Here is a 15,783-nt window from a genome sequence, read left to right as displayed (position 1 = left end):
CATGCACATTTATTTATAGAAGAACTTTTGACTTTTGTAACCCACGAATAATTTTCATACTAAGTCCACATTCTTTCTATTTTATTATATATGTAACCTTGATCAACTTTGTATTCTTGATCAACTTTGTAAAGGTCTAAAATAGCTAATTAAGCTATTAGTAAGGTAAGCAGTTGTTGCCAAACATCAGAATTGCATTAAGAATGAGTTAAACTTTGAAAAAATTGTCATTTCCTTATCACAGACCAAATCAATCATCATTGTACTTGTAAAGCACATGACTCTGCTACACTATATAAGTGAGCTCATGGAAAAAAACTACTAATCATAACTAATAAGCTACCAACTCCATCAATATGTCTCCCCTTTGTAACAACACTCCATTCATTGAACACTATATATACTACTCGTAACTTCCCCCCTTCAATTTCATCAAAGCAAGCCATATAGCCTACTTACATTCTCAAATTAATCACTTATATACTAAGTTACCTTATTAATACACTCTAAGTATGGCTCAATCCTTGAGCTTCTTCATGGTTATTGTTCTCCTTGCTTTTGCACCAATTTGTTTCTCTATTAAGACTTATGGTGGTTACTTATTCCCACAATTTTATGACCAATCATGTCCCCAAGCAAAAGAAATTATTAAGTTTATTGTTGCCAACGCTGTAGCCAAAGAAGCTCGAATGGCTGCTTCATTATTGAGGCTGCATTTTCACGACTGCTTTGTCAAGGTAAAGCTCACGCCTTATTTTATGCAGTATTTATATTTGTTTGAGTCTGGAATTTTAATCAGGGTATTCGAAAAGGGGAAAAAAAATAAGAATGTCACAATTATTCTACTAAGGAGACTCAGAAAAAAATGCTAGAATGTCACACGTTATTCGTACTTTTGGCCTAAAGCAAAAATTTAGTCAGCCTTTGCCGCTACATGACTAGGATTCCTTTAAGTCATAGAGATTCAATCCTATATCGACAAAGCAAATTCAGTTGAACCCCTTCGGACCACGTAACTCGGACTAACTATTATTTTCATTGTGTCGTGTAGGGGTGTGATGCATCTCTACTTCTTGACAGCAGTGGAAGCATAATTAGTGAGAAAAGATCAAATCCCAACAGGAATTCGGCTCGTGGATTTGAAGTCATTGATGAGATTAAGAAGGCATTAGAAAAGGAGTGCCCTCAAACAGTCTCTTGTGCAGATATCTTGGCATTAGCTGCAAGGGATTCAACAGTTTTAGTAAGTTAAACACCTAGCACGCATATATAGGAATGAAAGTTGATCATTTCTAAGAGATTATATAACTGACATAATAATTTTTTATTTGTGTATATAGGCTGGCGGACCAAACTGGGAGGTCCCATTGGGAAGGAGAGACTCCAGAGGTGCTAGTTTAAGTGGCTCCAACAATAACATTCCTGCTCCAAACAACACATTTAATACCATTCTCACTAAATTCAAGTTAAAGGGGCTTAATATTGTTGACCTTGTAGCTTTATCCGGTAAAAGTTTCTCTCTCTCTTTCCTAGCTAAAGAATTTAACTTATAAACACTATCAGTAAAAAATCGTTTTTACACAGTTAGACCACCTATAGTTTAACGATAACTATAGGTAACTTCCTATAATAAGTGAAAGTATATTTATCTGAAAAATAAAGCAGGCAACCTGCTATTACATGTTAAATTGCACTTTAAATCCTTTGCTAAACTACATATCACACATGAAATTATAGGGTTTAACTTATTTACAATGATATGTAAAGAGATCTTACATCACCAGTGTATCTTAAGCTGCTAGGTAAGATGTCTTATTTTCCGGAATATTAAAACGATGACATGTATCTGATAGCTTTTTTTTTTTAGAGTGAATTCTAGAAAAATTAGACTGTAGGCTAAATAGGTTGTCACTTAATTAATGCCACTACAGGGAGCCACACAATTGGAAATGCAAGATGCACCAGCTTCAGGCAGAGACTCTACAATCAGTCAGGAAACAGTAAACCAGACTTTACGTTGGAAGAGTCATATGCCGCACAGTTGCGCACTAAGTGCCCAAGATCTGGTGGCGACCAAAACTTATTCTTCTTGGACTTTGTATCCCCAACAAAATTTGACAACAACTACTTCAAAAACTTGTTGGCTTCAAAGGGTTTACTGAACTCAGACCAAGTTCTTGTTACTAAGAATCAAGAATCATTAAACTTAGTGAAACAGTATGCAGAGAACAATGAGCTTTTCTTTGAGCAATTCGCTAAGTCTATGGTTAAGATGGGAAATATTTCACCTTTGACGGGTTCCAGGGGAGAAATTAGGAAGAGCTGCAGGAAGATCAACTCCTAAAATGCACAACTTACGTGGCAGCACAAGAAAACTAATAACATGTGGCTCTATTATTAATATTATGTAATTTCTGTTTTCTAGTTTCTTTCAACATTCTTCTAGCTTTGTTATTGCATTTGTTCTTGAGGATGTTATAGCTTGTAGCTAGCCTGGTAGACCATCTTTTGTTGTTCAAGGAATATTTTGGTTTGTTATTTTCAGAGTGCGGTAATCAGAATAATGGGTTTAATAGACGAATATTCCTGGGTTTTTTTTTTGGCCTGACTAGTCCCCTAATTATCTCACTAAAAGAAATTTGATCCTTAAGATATCATCTTACAAGGAAATTAATGTTCAAGTATGCAAAAGTAGAGCACTTTTAATCTCAAATTTCTAATATTGACATCAAAGGAAAAAGACTTCGACAACAGTAATCATGTCCTAGCTTCTCTGTTTCTATCTATGATATTCGAAATGGAATCGCCTTAATTGATCTTATTAGATGCTAAAGTCTTCGTCTCTTTGTTTAACTTTGAAATGCTAATAGCTCTTTCAAACTAGAGGCCCGTGTAATAGCTATGATGTTTTCCTATGAACTCCATTCTCACTTTATTTACAAAAAGAGGGCATTGTTTATCGTTCGAGGGAACCCATTTACCTACACCACCTTAGATCTACTCAATCCCATGAGCTGATATGCTTGCTTCAATGGAAATTCTTCAATTATTTGCCAAGTTATGGTCTATTTCCATAATCTCTGTGTCATGGCCCCTTTAGAAGGATTATATCATAAGCCTGGACATCGTGTGTTTATCACGAAAGAGCCATATCTTACTACCACTATAAAAATATACAAATATAGCTGGACCCAAACTACTACACTTCCTGTACAACCTTTCTCTGTCTTCACTCTAATGTTGTGTACTCCTTCAACTCACCTGCACAGCCAGAATGGTATAACACTAGCATTTAGAAACAACAAACTAATCATCATTCCGAGCAACAGAAAAGCTGAGGTGAGGTGCATTCTGTATATATCTGAAGCAATATAAGATATTGAGTTACTGTGTTATTCACTGATATAGGCACTGATTATTAACATCAGTATGGAAACCTGAGCTAGTTACCTCGGCTTTTGAGAAAAGGGAAGGCGGGAGAACTTTATATGGGTTCAGAATCCCGTTAGGGTCCAGTAGCTTCTTAATAGAAGCCATTAGTTGCACCTGGGAAAAGAAATACATTGTCTCAGTAATTTATGAAGAAGGATGTACCTATTCGTTTGAGGGGAGGACAAAGAACAGAATAAAGGAAACAGTACATGTAGCATCTTTTACCTTTTCATTCAACTTTTAGCTCAATTTTAAGTTAGCTATGCAGACTAAATTAGAAATATTGACACCCTATACCAACATCCACATTCCACAATCTTTTTATCATACTATTTTGGTCAAGAACCCGTCAAACATTGCTTAGGAGCAGGTCTACTAGATGTCGGTATATTAACCACACTGGCAAGATGGGCATGTAGCTGCAGAGATGCTTTAGCAAGCTCATGTTATCTCCTCTACACATGATGCTTTAGAGGAAGAACAGGGCTCGATGTTTGTACGAAATAACAGTACTGTTTATCCCTATACAGTCTTAACCTATGAAAAGAACTGCTATTCTTCCTGTCTCTTGAACTTAAATCACATTATTCCAGAATGTCCAGTAGGAAAATACTGAGGATTTTCTGCATTTTGGAGTAAATTCTCTGGGTCATCACGCAAAAATAATATCTATCTACATGTTAGTTTCATTAATCCCTAACTAGTTCATTTGATACTTCTTTAGTTCTCTGAAGGAAAAGAGAAACTTGTATATTGAGATGTGCAGCATGTGCCGACAATTTGGTGCTTCCAAACACTATCTCCTGAAAGAGAACTCAGTAAAACTGATGTCATGTCTATTTAAATCATAAACAAAAGTACCGGTCTTACAGTTTCAGGTGACTTGCTGTAATGGATTTTATTGGCTTTCATCAGTCCAAGGCCATGTTCGGCACTAATACTCCCTTTGTGCTTAGAAGTCCATTCATAAACGAAAGGCTCGATCTGTGATAAAATCTGGAGCCAACATTTCCAGTTAATGTGATAATCAACTAATAAAATTAAGTGAGAAGCAGGCAGGCCCAAGGATAGTACATTATCATCATACTGAGGAGTTGAAATATTAAGATGTAAGTTGCCATCCCCAAGGTGACCATAAGCGACTACTTTTGCTGAAGCATCTGTAAATTTACAATTAAGACAGCATCAAATTCTTTGAGATTGATAGTTACTGTTAACAGAGGCATGCCCCTAAAATTGTTGATTCAACATAAAAAGGAGAGAGGGATAAAAATGAAGCCATCTAATATGATATTGCATCTCTGAACAAGACATTTAAAATAAACTATGTGCATTTACTTTTTCTGCAGGAATACTGAGTCTTAATAAAGGAAGTACTATGAAGAATAGATCCCATAAATAATCCAGACACATGAATAAGAATGAAAATGGAACATGCTTTCAGCAAAGCAAGAATTTTGACAACCTTACCAAGTCGGACTCGCATTTCCTCAACAAGATCATACATTTTTTCAACCGGTATTGACAAATCATATTTATATACACCTCCTGCCTTCATCAAAGCTTCAGGAATGCCCTGCAACATAAAGAATGTCACCTTTCATTTATCAAAACATGAGCAGATGCTTACCACAGGAAAGTTTTTCACTTTTCTTACAGCAATCGGCTATCGACAATGTTCTTGGTTATGTGTCGTCAGTGTGAGTTTCATTTCGCAGTCTTTATCTTTCTGTATTGCTAATTGCAATACTGAATACACACATAAACATTGTTCCGTGCAGTTAGCTGTTAATTTGAATTTAGCACTGATATAAAGGAATCATTTGCTTAAGTAACTTCACATGATGGAGACTGTTGGACAACATACCCAAAAGTTTCGTCTGAGAGCATTATTTTTGAATCACCTTATTCACCAGTCTCCCTCTCACCAACTCTCCCTATTTACCCCAGATAAAACGATAGAGGCTGCACCAATCACTGTCATTAGCTGATCAGTATTCACCTCTCCCTCCCTCACAGCCTTTTGAGAACCAATTAGAACTGGTTTCAGTGTTTTATGTGACAAAAAGATGCTGTCATTAGCACCACAATGTAATAAACACACCTATCCACTCTCTCTCTATGCTGCTGCCTATCCACCTTCCCGAGAAGTCAAAATCTCCTGTACTTTTGTCTCCATTCTATGAGAAGCATCTTCACACATATGATAGCATAAGAAATTCGAAATTTTTCGAATGTCCAAATTTTCATCTATTGGATTCATGCAACTTTAAAATGAAAATCCACATTTGCTATCTGGCAGCTGGATGTTTGAATGGTGGGTGGCCTTTTTAAGCTTGAGGAAACGCGTCAAATCCATGGTTCTAATACATAATAGTAATTAATAGGGTAAAGTTTTAATCAGTTAATTCATTAGTGAAGTTAACCCCTTTCATGTTGACGTGGACCATATGGAGGCAAAGAACTGAACAGCTTCTGAAGGGACACAAAAATCCTTCACCCAAATTAAAGATGGAACTGTTTTTATTTATTGTAGAGATCACAGTATGTTCCCACTTGACTGGATGAAATTTGTGGAAAACCTATAAATTAATATTGGGATCTTAAAGGCTCCACATAATATTCCGTAGAACCTCTTAAATACGGAGGTTTCCACTTTAGTGGCAATGAAACATTTACTTACCAAAACTAATAGGTAGATTATCACAAGTTACCGATACAAGCTTATGAATACAGATTCACTTGTCAAGTATAAAGTAATAACCTCACGAATATGCCAGCAAGAAGATGCCTGAGTTATATCTTGTGCAACAACTCCATCACTTATCAAGCCATTTTCCATTGAGTGAAGCAAGAAAGCATCCAGTTTCTCTCTGCATATGTCAACACGAAGCAGCAAAATCCAAGAAAGGACAAATTCAACTCATCAATGTGATCAAAGTGGCATAATGAATAAGCAGGAAATCAGCAAAGTCCACTGAGAGCGCTACAAACATCCAATCAGCTTCATAAAGCAACTAAACGTGATAGATATCAACTCTGAAAGATTATAGATTCTTTAAAATGACTCATGCATGGCTTTACTTTGTAGACCTTTTTTGTGATAGTGAAACATAATAAAGTAACTAGCAAACCCATAGTAAAAACTTGACTAATCTCCTAGAAATAGTGAAATGCTAAATTTAGAAGTAAAATTTGTCATCGTTTTGCTTTAAAATTAAAACTGGAAACAACTTGTTTTCTAAATTCTACTCCACTTAAGAATCAAATAATGTTCTCTTAGTAATTTTACTATTTAAGCATTTCAAATTCTATAACCTACAAAAACAGCAATCTTTTGATCAAGGATTCTTTTTTTTTTTGAGAAGGTAAAGTATCCGGTCTATTAATAAAAAACATCAGCACAAATTTTGTGCTGGAAGCCAAAATAGGCAATTACAATATGGAAAAGCAAAAATATAGTCCTTGTTTTTCTTACAAGGAACTCAAAACATCAGGATTGAATCAGGATCCTCTACATATTCTGATTTACACCAAAAACAAAAAAGAAGAATACATTTCATCTTAATCTTTTGTAGAGAATTGGTTGTATCTTCAAAGCATCTCAGGTTCCTTTCTTTCCAAATTGTCCACCAAATAGTTGCTGGGACAATTTTCCATCTGTTTTTGTCTGTGATAAACTCTATTTCTGTGTTCCAGCATAATAAAAGCTCAGAGGTTCTCCCTGGCATTACCCATCTAGCACCTCTGAGATTAATGAACAGATCCCATAATTGGCTGGTCACTCTACAATGAAGAAACAAATGGTTGATTGTCTCAGCATCATTCCCACACAAATAACATCTTGAAACAATTGGTATACCCCTCTTCCTTAGATTATCCTGAGTGAGGACAGCCTCCCTAATTACCAACCAGGTGAAACATGCCACTTTATAAGGCACTTTTACTTTCCATATGTGTTTCCAAGGCCATAGACTGAGTTGAGATCCTTCCCGGTTCAAATCTTTGTATGCTGAGCTGACTGAATACATCCCATTACTATGTTTTTGCCATCTGAGTGTATCTTCACCCTCCTGTAGTCCACTACATTGTTCTAGTGTTCTATAAAACTCAATCATTCTAGGCACCTCCCAATCCTGTAGGAATCTTCTGAATGTCAGATTCCAACTCTGTGTAGACCATAGTTCCTTCATTGTAACCGCATGCTGTTGATTCAAAGTATAGATGTTAGGATATAGTTGTTTTAGACTTCCAATTCACAACCAATTGTCCTCCCAAAACAATGCTTTCTTTCCAACTTTCGCAATAAGACTCAGCTTATCTTTCAGGTTTGGCCACAAATTCCTTATGGATCTCCAGAGACTAACTCCATAAGGAGTATGAACTCTTTAGTCATCCAAAATCCTTCCTTTTCATATTTTGCCCTAATCACCTTGCTCCATAGTGCTTACTCCTCCTTTGAAAACCTCCATAGCCACTTCATCAATAGACTTTTGTTTTGCCTTCTTAAATTCCTAACTCCCAGTCCTCCTCCTTGTTTACTGATAGTCAGGGTCTTCCATTTAACTAAATGGATCCCTTTCTTATCTTTGTTTCCTTGCCACAAATTTTTTTTCCTCAAAACTTCCAATCTCTTCTCTACACTTGCTGGTAAGGGGAATAAAGACATCATATAGGTAGGAAGTGCATCCAGAACAAAATTGATGAGCACCAATCTACCTCCCAGAGAGAGATAATTGAATTTCCATCTTGCAAGCTTTTTCTCACACCTTTCCAAAACATCATTCCAAATGTCTTTGGACTTGCTTTTTGCTCCCGGAGGCATACCCAGGTAAATGGTTGGAGCAGTTCCAACTTCCCCACCCAAAATAACCACCAATAGTTGTATCCTAGGTACCTCATTTACCGAAAATATTAGGTTTTTCCTCCAATTGATATGGAGCCCAGATATAGCTTCAAACAGTACCAGGATAACCCTTAAATGTCTTAATTGACTCTCCTCTGCATCACAAAAAATCAAGGTATCATCTGCATACTGAAGGTGAGTAATTTCCAGCTTGTTTGTTTGAATATTAGCCACATTGAAACCATTAATCCAGCCATTCCCATGAGCAGTCTTCAGCATGTTGTTCAATCCTTCCATAGCTAGTATAAAAAGAAAAGGAGACAAAGGGTCACCTTGTCTCAATCCTCTTTGGGAGGGGAAAAATCCTTCAGGAGATCCATTTATCAAGATTGAGAACCTGACAGTGCTAATACAGAACTTCATCCAATTGATCCATTTCCTTCCGAACCCCATTTTTTGTAAGATCCCTAGTAGAAATTCCCAATTTACATTATCATAAGCCTTTTCAATATCTGACTTACACATTATGCCAAGTTTTTTCTCCTTTAACCTAGAATCCAAGCATTCATTAGCTATCAAAACGGCATCTGTAATTTGTCTGCCTCTGATGAATGCCATTTGATGAGAGTCAACTAGTTTGTGCATCACCTTTTTAAGTTTTTCAATGAGAATTTTGGAGATCATCTTATAGATGCTGCCGATTAAACTAATAGGTCTGAAGTTCCTTAATTCCTTGGCACCATTCTTTTTAGGAATCAAAGCTACATATGTGGCATTGAAGCTTTTTTCAAACATCTTCTGAGAGTGAAAATTCTGGATAGTAGCCACAACATCTGACTTAATTACCTCCCAACACTTGATAAAAAAACCTATTGAATACCCATCTGGACCGGGAGCTTTGTCGATTGCACATAGCTTTAAACATTCAAGGATCTCCTTCTCATCAAAGGGACTTTGCAATGCTTGTTGTTCTTCTTCAGTGATAGTAGAACAATTATGCATACTGCAAGTGGGTCTCCAGTTTTCAGTTTCAGAGTAAAGCTTAGTGTAGAAATTTGTGATCTCCCTTTTGAAAGCTTCTGGTTCTTCAATAGTCTCCCCTTCCACCAACAACGGATCAATGTTGTTATTCCTTCTATGAGCGTTGGCCATTCTTTGGAAAAATTTTGTATTCCAATCACCCTGCTTGAGCCATAGAGTCCTGGATCTTTGTCTCCAGGCTATTTCTTCCCTTTTAGCATTTTCTTCAAATTCCATGTAAAGATTTTCCCTTTTGATCTTTTGCTCTTCATTCAGACCTCTTAGTTGTTGGATTGCATCCAATTTGGATATTGATGCAGTATTAAGTTTTTCCTTATCTCCAAATTGCCATAATTGCTTTGACTCCATTCTTTCAATCTCCCTTTGAGTGCTTTGAGCTTACATGCAAGAATGTAGTCGGGTCTACCTTCAAAAATAAAAGAAGTCCACCAGTTTCTAACTCTATCAGTGAAGCCTTCGGTCTCCAACCACCAATTCTCAAACTTGAAACACGATTTCTTCTGTTCCCATTTACCACATTGTAACACTAGTGGTGTGTGGTCAGAGCAAATTTTGGGTAAAATTTCTTGTTTGATATTCGTAAAACAATCATTCCATTATGCAGATACAAGGAACCTATCAATTCTGGATGAGATGTCGTGATTGTCTCCACAAGTCCATGTATAAACTCCCCCTATCAGTTGAAGATCCACTAGTTCCATGTCTTCAATAAAATCAGAGAAATCTGGTATTTCTTGTGCAATTCCTTTTTTCGGAAGGGAATCTAACTATGTTAAAATCACCTCCTACCACCCAAGGACCAGTGAAAAGACTCACAACTCCAATTTCCCACCAAGCTTTGTCTCTCTTTGTTGCAATTTGGAGCATAAACCCCAATGAAATGCCAAATGTAATCTTGAGTTTGAGATTCAAATCTACATGTTATAGAGTAGGATCCAGTAGTAACCACCTCCCCCTTCCAAATCTTGCTATCCCACATCATTAGAATACCCCCTAGTTCCACTAGCCTCCAATTGCCCATACTTTACACCCCTATTTCCCCACAGTTGCTTGATAATCTCCTCTATGTCCTCTATGTCCCCACAGTTCCGAGAAACAAAAATTGAAGGGATCAAGGATTCTTGATTCTCGATTGTAAGAAGTCTATCCTAGTTAATTATACTATAGGTTATCTATTTAAGCGCGACCTACTACCACCCCATAACCAGGGCGTATATGCATTGGGTGAAATTGTACGAAACAATTAACAAGAAAAATCCAGAGTTAATAAGCACATTGGAGAGTGAAAATTGGAATGGTTCAAACTAATTTTACTTTATTAATTAATAAGAGATAAGGGATAAAATGTGCCCGAGTTTTTCCCAGAATCGAGATTGAGTTTAAACAATGAAAAGACATTCTAAGATGATGTTCAGTCCTCCGGTCTAGACATTTCATGGCACATTTGAAGTCAGAAAACAGAAGCACACAATGCCATCCAATGGCTCGCATCTATACCCTGAGAGGCACGGGAAGAAACATGCACCCTTAAGAGGATTAAGTTTTGTGGAAAAGGGATTTTGTTCCTCCACCTTTTTCAGAATAAAAAATGCATAACATAAACTAAAGTTCTTTCAAATAAAAGGTATAAAATAATTTTGAGCAATCTAACTTTGAGGAAGTATTTTAAACAAGTCGAGCATATTAAGCAACGAGGACATTACCTGTCATAAGATTCACTACTGCCAGTTGTCTCAATCAGAACATAAAAGTTATGCATTGCGGAAGGAAATGGATTACGGACACCTTCTAAATGTTTCAGGACCTGCTCCACATAACATAATAGATAATGCTGCATTAATCTACTGCCATGAAAGAGACCGAAGACCTTTAAAATAGTCGTCAAATGACCACAATCTCAAACTTAAAAAACAGCCTAAGCACAAAGTTGACAGGTAAGGAATGAAAAGCTCTGCATCAGAAACACTGCCGACTATGCAGCACCTGCAAGCTTACCATGCAACTTTGAATTACAGAGAAGTAACAATGCAGTTCATTAAGTTAATAGCTTCCACAAGGCTACTAAAATAGAATAGGAAAAGAACTTGACATTTCTGGGTGATATGGGCAGGTGAGACATGATGGATAAAAAAGAATACATAAAGCTCACCAGATCCATTGCATCATGATCAAGGAATTCAAATGCAGAAAGAATTTCCCCAAGTTTCCTCTTCGCGTCTAACAAAAGTTGCTGATGGGAAAGAGCATAATTCATTAACTAAAGCTATCATTTCAAGCAACTTAATAGCTGCATCAGACTTGAGAGGGTAGAACCATTATTACCAGGCAGCTTGCATAATCTGAACAAGCAAGAAAGCACACATTTACAGAGGACAACTTTGGAGGAGTTAGTATGGAAACCTTTGTTACAATCCCCAAGGATCCTTCACTTCCTATGACATGTAGAAAAAGAAAATGTTTTATCACAAAGTAAACCAACTTCAGCTGACACAGAATAAGCAAATTTAGCCTGTTCACCTATAAATAAATGTTTCAAGTCATATCCAGTGTTATCTTTTCGCAATGTGCCGAGCATATCAAGCACCGTTCCATTTGCTAAAACCACTTCAAGACCTGAAGAGATGAAAGTACATTTGAGAACAAAATGCAGGAGAATAGACTTCACTATTATTGTTTTCAAGGACGGAAAGATCTTGAAAGGCTCATACATAGCCTTCTTCTCAAAAGAATGTCACAAAATGGATCCCAAGATTATCTAACAGGGAAACAGGAGCTCTACGAAGAGATAGAACATGATTTTCCTAGTTGGTTAAATCTTTCATCAGCCCTATTAACCCACTCTTAGATTGATTTAGGGTAACAACTTAAACTTGAAATTTCATAACATAGCACAGTCAGATCTTACCCAGGACGCTGCCATGCAGTGAACCATAGCGGAGAAGCCGTAAACCACCAGCATTGGTTGAGACATTTCCTCCAATTTGACAGCTTCCTTTAGCACCTAAATCTAGTGGCATAACAAACCTAAGAGAGAATGTGATTGACATTTTATTTCATACGGAAGCAGAATAGAAAGGAGCTTATTCATTGGCATCAGAAGAGCCAGTAAATAAATACCCAGAATAAGTTTATAAATAGAAATGAACTAGACAGAAGACTGATGTAAGAAACAGGGCATAATCCTTCACTCTGCATTTCTTTCTATTGTCATATAATAAAATAAGATGCTAAGCAAGTTTGGAGAAGATCAGTCAACAAATTGGTTAGATGGTAAATACAAAACTGTAACACCTCACTATGACATGGTAAGAATGCGTAGAATAGGTCAATGTGATAGATAATATTTCAGAGAGTTCATATGTAAATTAAATGGAGAAAGAAATATTTTGGTCAGAATTTGCACATATTACATGACAATGAAGAATCCGAAGGTGTTTTTCCAGATTAAAACTTAAAAAATTGTACAAGCAGGGCAATCCAAAAGTAAAAATATCATTGACATGATTCATATAGTAACTCTAAAAAGCATAAGAAAGAAAAATCACCCTTGGTTATCAAGAAAAGCGATGAGATTTTCCAAAATGCATCCTGCCTCACAAACCAGTATGCCGCTAACCTGCAAAAAGATGTAAAGAGAACTTATTCTATCTGCATAAACTTACTGCATTCTCAAGGACTCTTTCTTTCAGCAAATGTAACGCTGACAAGAATAAAATTTAAAGAAGATCAGCAGAGTTACTTTTATCTTGTCAATATCAATGATTTGATTCATGTAACTGATATTGACAATCACCTGGACATTTTCAAAATAAATTATCTTACCTTGTCGAAAGAAATGATTTTATTCATATGACTGGTATTAACAATTACCTGGAAATTTTCAAAATAAAGAAAGAATAAATCAGTAATCAGATAAGATAAGACAACATAATTAAGTCAGAAAACTTTCAAAACATTCATAGCGAAGAGCTTATCCAGCAGCAGCAACACTAGTTATCGCAATCGGTCTATCAACTACTTCCCAATCATGAACCAATTGTGATCGCCTATATGGCTCATCTATATCCGCTTCACTCTACTTATTCCCAAAACAAATCTAGTAGCAACGACACTGATGTTTAAAATGACATAAAGTTCAGCAAATGTGGATAATGTTTGATAGACGCCGATTACTACTAAGTACTATCCTTACCATTTCTAATACCTAAGATTTTCTTACCTCATCAAAAGCAGGTACACTTCCTCCCACAAGACCTGTATTCCCCCCTTGAGGAACAACAGATAGGCTCCTGGAACTGCAATATTTAAGAATCTGAGAGACCTGTAGAACCAAAATCCAAGAAACCCAAATGGAAAACCAAAAGGTATATATATTAGTAGCTATTATATTATCAATAAGGAGCTAAAGCTTCTGGAAGAGAAAGTGAGATTCCAACCTCCTCTGCTGACCGAGGTTGGAGCATGAGCTTACTGGCGCCCTTGTATTTCCTCATCCAATCCATGTTCACAGCATCCAGAGTCTCCTCATCCTGAACTACCCCTCTTTCCCCTAATATCTTCTTGAAATAGCTCACGTCTTCTGAGCTAATTGTTGAAAAATCTGGTCTTCTCTGAATAATGGTGGCCTGAGAAGCAAAACATCTATAATGGCTTCTGCATCTGTACCACTGATTAATACCCAGAGATAGTGAGGGTTGTTTATATGTTTGAAATTCTTGTTGGTAATGACCAATATAAGGATTTATCGGCTCAGAAGGTTGGTTAAAATGATACCTACGACCTGCAAACCATAAAAATGAAGGTATTCAGTTAGCTTCATCAGAGAATCTTCAAATACACGTAACATTTGGTTCCACTTGGAGTGATTTTCAGCTAAACCTTAATGTAACACCACTTTATTCATTGAACTGAGGAAACTCGCTAGATAACAACCGAAAGTTTATCTCAACGATCTTTTCTTCAATCACTAACCCCAAAAACATGTTACTATAATTCTTTTGTTGTCAGAAATCACGAAAATTGAGGACAATTCCATCAAGCAACCTTGAGCACAAGTAACTATTACAGCCGAATGATTGCAGTCTCTGTATCAGGACAGCTCCACATGGAATCATCAAATAACTACGTCTCAGTCCCCAATCAATTGAGGTCAACTATCAACGTGTTTGGTATAAGCGAAGTCAATTCTTAGGAAAATGTTTTCCATTAGGAAGCATTTCCTAGGAAAATGTTTTCCATTAGGAAGTCATTTCTGGTGTGTGACAGAAGTCATTTCCTGAGAAAAACATTTTCCATCAAAAAGTGACTTCCCCCGCTTATAGGCGAAAGTCATTTTCCTGACAACTACATTAACTTTTAACTACATATTACTTATTGCAACTAAAACTTCATGTTACTAAAATTTTTGTCAAAACACTCTCCGATTTGCTAATATTATTGATCTTTAATATATATTTGTTCTGTAAAATATTTTCCACTCGCCAACCAAACACCAGAAAACTTTTTTCCAGAAATATATCTTCCATAGAAAGCATTTTCCAGAAAAATACTTTAACGGAGAATGACTCTCATCATACCAAACACACTCTATAGGAATCCTCTTTACCCATTCCACTAAATACAGTTCAATCGCGTTTTATCCTTGTTTGACTATTTATTGGAATTAGTAGGATTGCCTGAATTATACGCTTAACTGAGATGAATAACAGCAATAAGAGCCGGTACCTGAGCTGCAAAAACGTTTTGAATTGTGAAAATTAGGGCTTGATCGGCCATGAAAAATGTGTTTGCAGTGTGTAAGTAAACGGTAGGTCGCTCTCCAGTCCTCCATTTCAGCAAATTGGCCTTGAGTTTTCAACCGCTGATGCTTTGCTCTGTAACCGGTTCCACCTTTACGACTATTCACTTTTAAAATACTTTAAACTTTGATAGTAATACATATTTTCAAAGTGAAAATTTGTTTTTCTACGTCTAAGGAGTATAAGGGAAATTGCCTATAGAAGAATAATCATTTTGTTAATAATTGTTAGTACCCATTGACCTCAAGATTTTGGAGAAATAACATATTTTCTACCAAAATTTTAATTAAATTAGAATATCAAATATAAGTTGATAATATTTTTAAAATAAAGATATTCTACTCTTTTTTATTTATGGTTCATTTCTGAATATAAATTTTCCGCATGTGTAATCAAACTGTCAAAGTAGGATGAAGATATCTATTTGTGCACGTAGCTGTATGTGATACTTAACTAATCACTACTGGTCAATCGAACCTTCAACTCTTAATTAGAAAGGATCACAATTGAACAACAGTTATTTTCATGTGCCATTTGCATAAATAGCCACTTTAATGTTACTGTTTAAAACGATCACAAACTATAACTTTTAACTATAGCCTTTTTGTTTTTCTTTTTTTACTCCACTTACATTCTTCACCTTGAAACTAAAGGAATTGTTAGCTT

The 15,783-nt window shown here is 36.2% G+C and overlaps 2 protein-coding genes across 4 annotated transcripts; one reads left to right on the top strand and one right to left on the bottom strand.

Annotated features, from left to right (window-relative positions):
* The first annotated feature begins 415 nt into the window (after positions 1-415).
* Positions 416-2,538, top strand: LOC107820136 (peroxidase 72-like). Its single transcript, XM_016646349.2, has 4 exons — positions 416-737; positions 1,052-1,243; positions 1,341-1,506; positions 1,932-2,538. The coding sequence occupies exons 1-4, from the start codon at positions 513-515 to the stop codon at positions 2,342-2,344; spliced, it is 996 nt and encodes a 331-aa protein (XP_016501835.2). The 5' UTR covers positions 416-512; the 3' UTR covers positions 2,345-2,538.
* A 369-nt stretch (positions 2,539-2,907) lies between these two features.
* On the bottom strand, positions 2,908-15,339 carry LOC107820135 (D-2-hydroxyglutarate dehydrogenase, mitochondrial). 3 transcript variants are annotated; one of them, XM_016646347.2, is made up of 16 exons: positions 15,044-15,339; positions 13,756-14,099; positions 13,539-13,640; positions 13,142-13,189; positions 12,865-12,935; positions 12,225-12,343; positions 11,837-11,932; positions 11,642-11,751; positions 11,469-11,549; positions 11,023-11,123; positions 6,197-6,305; positions 4,903-5,008; positions 4,507-4,592; positions 4,303-4,428; positions 3,451-3,546; positions 2,908-3,261 (listed from the first exon to the last, which is right to left on the bottom strand). In XM_016646347.2, exons 1-16 carry the CDS (start codon positions 15,147-15,149, stop codon positions 3,253-3,255), a joined length of 1,710 nt encoding a protein of 569 aa, XP_016501833.2. In that variant the 5' UTR covers positions 15,150-15,339; the 3' UTR covers positions 2,908-3,252. The 3 variants fall into 3 exon arrangements, with proteins under 3 accessions (XP_016501833.2, XP_016501832.2, XP_075090383.1); XM_016646346.2 differs by having other exon boundaries at positions 3,024-3,361; positions 15,044-15,337; XM_075234282.1 differs by lacking the exon at positions 13,142-13,189 and having other exon boundaries at positions 3,024-3,361; positions 15,044-15,295.
* Between the last annotated feature and the right edge of the window lie 444 nt (positions 15,340-15,783).

Source organism: Nicotiana tabacum, chromosome 17 (assembly GCF_000715075.1).
Source record: "Nicotiana tabacum cultivar K326 chromosome 17, ASM71507v2, whole genome shotgun sequence".
Classification (NCBI taxonomy): domain Eukaryota; kingdom Viridiplantae; phylum Streptophyta; class Magnoliopsida; order Solanales; family Solanaceae; genus Nicotiana; species Nicotiana tabacum.
This window is presented reverse-complemented; position numbering and strand designations above follow the sequence as displayed.